Genomic DNA, 6000 nt, shown 5'->3' on the forward strand with positions numbered 1-6000 from the left:
GAAATAAACCTTTACGCTTTACGCTAAGCTAAAATGCTATTTTTAGACATTTTACATGCACACGTTACCAGACACGATCATATTTTTTTATCAAGAAAATTCACATTGGATCATAATTTCTTTTTTTCTAGTAAGACCTTTGATATTAGGGCAAAAATCATATTCTTGAAAATAATTTATGTATTGTTTTCCTGTAAAAATATCTAAATATCCTTAAAACAAGATCAGTTTGATTTATCTTGTTTTAGAAACAACACTGCATAAGATATTTGGGTTTTTCAGAGAATGTATTTTTAACATGTGTATTTTGTCTTACTGTACTGGCAGAGTTTTTATAGTCAAAACAAGTGAAAAAATCTACCAGTGCTGAAGAAGTAATCCAAAGTATTTAGAATACGTTACTGACCTCGAGTAATCTAACGGAATACGTTACAAATTACATTTTACAGCATGTATTCTGTAATCTGTAGTGGAATACATTTCAAAAGTAACCCTCCCAACCCTTCATGCCATCGTGTTAACAGTAAAGTACAGCCTATAGTAACAGACTGTCTATATTAAACAGTAGTATATCACATTGTTGCCACTGAGCAGGGTATTGTTTATACTGCCTACAAATCAGCCAGTGGTGTCTAATTATCATCTCAGAAATAAAACGGTGATTGAGCATTTTTAGTGCAATTTTGTGTAAAAGTGTCTTCTCTCTTGACAGTCTAATGTGTAAAAAATAAAAATAAAAAAGAGAGAGAGAGAGGGGGGGGGGGGGGGGGGGGGGGGGTTAAAAATCTTGAGATAGAAAGTCAAGTCATGCACATTGCATTATGGGACACAGTATCCTGTGCAGTATGCTCTGTTGTATACTGCACATTTACTGCACATTTAGGTACATATACTATATCATCCCACCTAGACAACCTACTACATATGCCAAATGTGCACTCTTTTGCATGAATACAGAAATTCACATACTGTGCAAAATATACACACAGTAGACCACAAATAGAAGAATAGTATGGAAGCATGCTATTCCAAACACAGCCATTTGTATCACGCCATCCTGTTGTATTTCAGAGGAGATAAACAATCCTTCATACTGATTGGATGATTATCAAGCCTTGCTCATAGATTCTGTTCAAGTTCTCGTCTGAATCTCTGCTGACTGACCCACTACAAGACAACAAGTAGATGTGTAATTATTCATGTGCCATATGTTAATACAGACGATAAATCAATAGTGCCACTGAATGGAGATTGGAGGCCACCTTGCTTTCTCTCTCTCCTGAGAGTTTGCAATGCTTGGAGAACTGGAGGAACAGTGACCCCTAGAGGCAAAATCATATTACAGAACAAACAAGGGCTGCATGCCAGAATCCACCCCCCCCCCCTTTAGCGTTTAGATTAATATGGTCCATTTTCTATCAGCACACTCGCTGTTAATGCAATCTGCACTGCTTTCCCAAAGCAATTAACGGAATGGATGCTCTGCTGTTGTTTTATCAAAAACAAGTTGCATCCTGAAGCACATCTAAGCTGTTGATTTATTCATTTATATTGCACTTTAAAAGCCTCAGGCACATCTCCTTTTTTTTTCTACACAGGATGAGCCAGGGATGTGTGAAGCCCAGCAGACAGAGTTGCTTAGAGTTATGAGCAGTAACGTAATGTCAGACGGGGAGAAATGTAAAATTATGATTTGGAGGAAGCACCTAGTATCTTTATACATGAGTAAAATAAGGGTTTAATGTGATGATTGGTCGATTGCTTGGTTGATTGTTGCAAACTCCAAAAATACTTGAAAAATGCCATTCACACAATACAATTGCTTGAATACACTTATGAATACACAATATATTTTTTAGTTCCTGAGTTCAACGTCATTTTGATAATTTAAAAATAAATAATAACAAAAGTCTCATCAAAAGATGAAATTCTTAAAAAAACTGTGAAACAATCTTGTTCTGAAATATTTGAAAAAAAATGTGTCTACCAAATCAAAGTCAGGTGGTGTAACCAACATGCAGGTGATGTTTAAGAAATAATAATAATAAATAAAAAAAACAGAGATGACCCCTTTGGACCCTCAGAAATGTTTGTGAAGTTTAAAAGAAATATCAGATATTTTGACATTGTTATGAAAAGCTGTTCTAAACTGTATTTATTATAGGAAAGGGGCCAAGAGAAATGTACAGTCAGGGGGCCCAGAACACCTTGTATTTACTACTTACACAGTATTTCATTATGGTGCTTTTTTGTCCTTTTTAGATCTTGACAACCCCTGCTCACTATATGCTTTCATTGTATAGAAAAGAGCATTGTGAACATTCTTCTAAACATCTCTTTTTGTGTTCTCAAGAATAAAGAAAGTCATACAGGTTTGGAACTACATAATGGTTGTTCTCTAGCAACCACACCATAAACTTACATTTCTCAGTTTCATGTATTAATATATCTTCTATTTGTTTTGCAGAGATCCTAACAAGCCAGTGCCTCAGGATACCAAGTTCATCCACACTAAGGCCAATCGTTTCGAAGAGGTGGCCTGGTCCAAATACAATCCAACAGACCAGCTGTACCTGCATATTGGCCTGAAACCACGTGTCCGCGATCACTACCGTGCCACTAAAGTGGCGTTCTGGAAGCACTTGGTTCCTCATCTGTACAACCTACATGATATGTTCCACTATACGTCCACCACTACCAAAGTGCCACCACCCGAGACGACTCAGAATTCCCTGTCCACCAAACGCCCCAATGGCAAAGCCTGGCCATTCAACACCAAGCGCCCCCCAATGTCTCCGGCCTACAACAGTGAGAGTGGCAAGGAACAATGGAACGGAGAAGAGGAACCAGGCCCTTTAGTGGTGGACAACCCACGGGATTACTCTACCGAGCTGAGCGTGACTATCGCAGTCGGGGCTTCACTGCTCTTTCTCAATGTTCTGGCATTTGCAGCTTTGTACTACCGTAAGGACAAACGTCGGCAGGAGCAGCACCCACAACCTAGTCCGCCGCGAGCCACCACAACTAATGACGTGAACCGCCATGCTCCCGAGGAGGAGATCATGTCCTTGCAGGTCAACCGGACGCACCATGAGTGCGACGCAGGGCCGCCTGGTGACCCCTTACGGCTAGCTTCACTTCCTGACTACGCGTTGACGCTACGCCGCTCACCTGACGATATCCCACTCATGACTCCAAATACCATAACAATGATCCCCAACTCACTGGTTGGCATGCCAAACCTACATCCATACAACACCTTCACAGCCGGCTTCAACTCCACTGGCCTGCCACATTCCCACTCCACTACGCGTGTATAGCTTTATGAAGATCCAGAAATTGGGAGGGAAGGGGAGGGAGAGGTTTAGGTTTTATGGAAACGTCACTGCGAGATGAGGAGGATCGGGATGATGACAGAAACAAAACGATTTGAATAGACTTTTGCAACAAGGAGCGACAAGTTTTTTCCAGATGTCAAGTTGTGCGAACCTGCCAAAACAGAACTGCTCTCTTTCCTTTGAAAAGGGACGAGTATTTCAAGCAGTATTTTTTCTAATCATCATTTTAAAAGAGAAACACGCCTTTTTAAGCTGAAATCATGCAAATGGAGCGATCACTTTTTTCTTGAATAAATAATGGGGGAAAAATCAAAGTAAAGTGCATTTTATTTCCCATCACAGTCTTTTGTGGGAAACAAGTTTCAAAACAGTGGCCTCTAAGGTGCTGGATCTGCATAATATTGTTTGCTTTGCTTTTTGATTTCTTTTCAATGCCTTATAAAGAGCTTGTTTTTTTTTTTCTCTCTCTCTCTCTCTCTTAATTTTACGAACTTTCCCTGAGATGAGTTTGTGTGGAACATTGTGATCTGACTTGAGTGGTTGGAACTGCAGGAAATATTCGACAAACGTGGAACACGGTGGATTAAAACAGCAACAGCAAGGCATTTTCCAGATGCATAACCTCACGTGTGGTGTTTTAAAACATTTTCTTGGTTCCAATAAAAATGGACAAGACTGGAGACTTTTAAAGTTACTCCACTTGTTTTTGTTTAAAGAAAAGTGCATCTTTTACAACAAAATTATCTATCAGTGTCGGATCTCCATGAAATGCACACTTATACAAAAGGCTCAGAGCACTGATTTCTGTGTGTGAGTGGGATTTTGAGTATGAATGGGAGTGTTTGAGGTGAGTGTGAGTGTGTGTGTGTGTATGTGTGTGTGTGTGTGTGTGTGTGTGTGTGTGTTTGATTGCATTTTTCATGTTTTTTGTTAAATATTTGTGTGATGGGGGTGGGGGGGGGTTCTTTACCATCGCATTGATTTTGTTCACCACGAGTAGTGTTTCAGCTGCGTCTATGGTTGTCTGTCTTTGCAAAATAGAACTGTTTGTTATTTTAAAAAGAAGTTACATGTCTAATTTTGCTTAAGAATTACAAAATAAATCTATTATTTTACACGCAAGAGAAAACAATAGCTTAAGATTGAACTGAACTAACTGACATGATTCCATTGACTTTGTAAATGTTCCACTCTGACTGGAGACAGTGGCCTCTTTACACTGAATAACCCGAATCAGTGTAGACGTGTTTCTTTAAATATATATATAAATATTGGCATACATACATATATGTATAGGGCTTTTATGAAGATTTTGCTCCCATTGACCTGAAAGTCTAAATGACCATTAGAAGATCGATTTCAGTTATTAGGCTGAAAGCACCAATATCCAGAGGGCAGAGCAAGTTAGTGTCTGTATTAGTTTTATCCTCAACACCATAATCTGAGGCCACAAAAAGTGTCTTTTTAATAGCTCTATATGTATATTTATGTATAAGTATATTTAATATTTATTTATGTATACCAGATGTATACAGTACATGCTGATTGTGCCATGTGCCAAAATTAAACCATAAAACTGGAGAAGAAAAAGTTTCCATAAAACTCAAATTTTTATACTTATATTTTTGTTCAATATTTTCTATCTGACATGTGTTGCTTGATATATGTAGATCTAATGAAATTAAGTGTGGGAATTTGGCAAAAATGTTACTTTTATTCTCATGCAAAAACTGACAAAGCATATGCCCCTGCGAACAAGGTGAGTCATATTGTAAATAATTTTGGTTCATTTTCGCAAAAACAATTTCAATGTGTATATCTGTTTTAGGAGTACAATAACATATAGATGGCTTTAAAACAGACATATGTCAGTCTTATGCTGCATTCAGTTCAACTTGGAAAGTCGGAATTTCCAACATCCTACTGCGAAAAGTGAAACAGAAAATGTATCAATAAGTCAAAGCTCCTACATTAAATGATAAACCTGTTTAGAAACGTTAAACAGGGACAGGTGTGCAAAACACAGTAAATGATCTGTCGATAATTGTACACCAACAAAACAAGCACTAGTATTTATCCTCCATAATTTGGTTGCCAGGAGATTTCTTTGTTGACAATCGAAAACCTGCAAAGTAAATGGTAACATTTCCAAATCATTTCTTAAATGGCATCTTCTGAGCTTTGGGGGAATGGAATGCCTTTGTGATCGCAAGCCGGAGATAACAAGTAGGAATATTTTGGATTTGGATTTTGGATAGAACGCAGCATCAAAGCCACAAAAACTCTTATTTTGATTTCAATGGGTCTTTAAAGATGGGTTTCTGAGGGAATTTGCTCTTGTTAAACTCACCTTGAATGCATCTCTACTCATTTATTGGGTAAAGCAAGACTAGAACATCCCTTCTAAACAAAACAACGTTTAAACCTGTTTTAATATAGCATTCTATGATTCACACAAGTGTTTGCAAATTGCTGTTAATGGCTTCACCCAATCTGATGTTGGGTACATAGAGAATACATCAGAAATAGTGTTATTTAAACTGGTCAGGCTGTGAGAACCGCTGGCTGACCAACTAAACAACAGCTTGGCCAGGCTGGGAGATCAGCTAAACCAGCTTAAACCACACCAGCAAAAGACCAGCATACAACCTTAGGCTGGTTT

The 6000-nt window shown here is 38.2% G+C and overlaps 1 protein-coding gene across 3 annotated transcripts in view; it reads left to right on the forward strand.

Moving 5' to 3' along the window:
• Positions 1 to 4933, forward strand: part of nlgn3a (neuroligin 3a) — a 245070-nt gene extending 240137 nt beyond the window's left edge. For all 3 annotated transcript variants that reach the window (XM_051649434.1, XM_051649435.1, XM_051649436.1), the window contains one exon: positions 2468 to 4933. In XM_051649434.1, the coding sequence (XP_051505394.1) occupies positions 2468 to 3320 (853 nt within the window). In that variant the 3' untranslated portion in view covers positions 3321 to 4933. The remainder of the gene's footprint in view (positions 1 to 2467) is intronic.
• Positions 4934 to 6000: the final 1067 nt, after the last annotated feature.

The sequence above is a fragment of the Myxocyprinus asiaticus genome, chromosome 22 (genome assembly GCF_019703515.2).
Source record: "Myxocyprinus asiaticus isolate MX2 ecotype Aquarium Trade chromosome 22, UBuf_Myxa_2, whole genome shotgun sequence".
NCBI lineage: Eukaryota > Metazoa > Chordata > Actinopteri > Cypriniformes > Catostomidae > Myxocyprinus > Myxocyprinus asiaticus.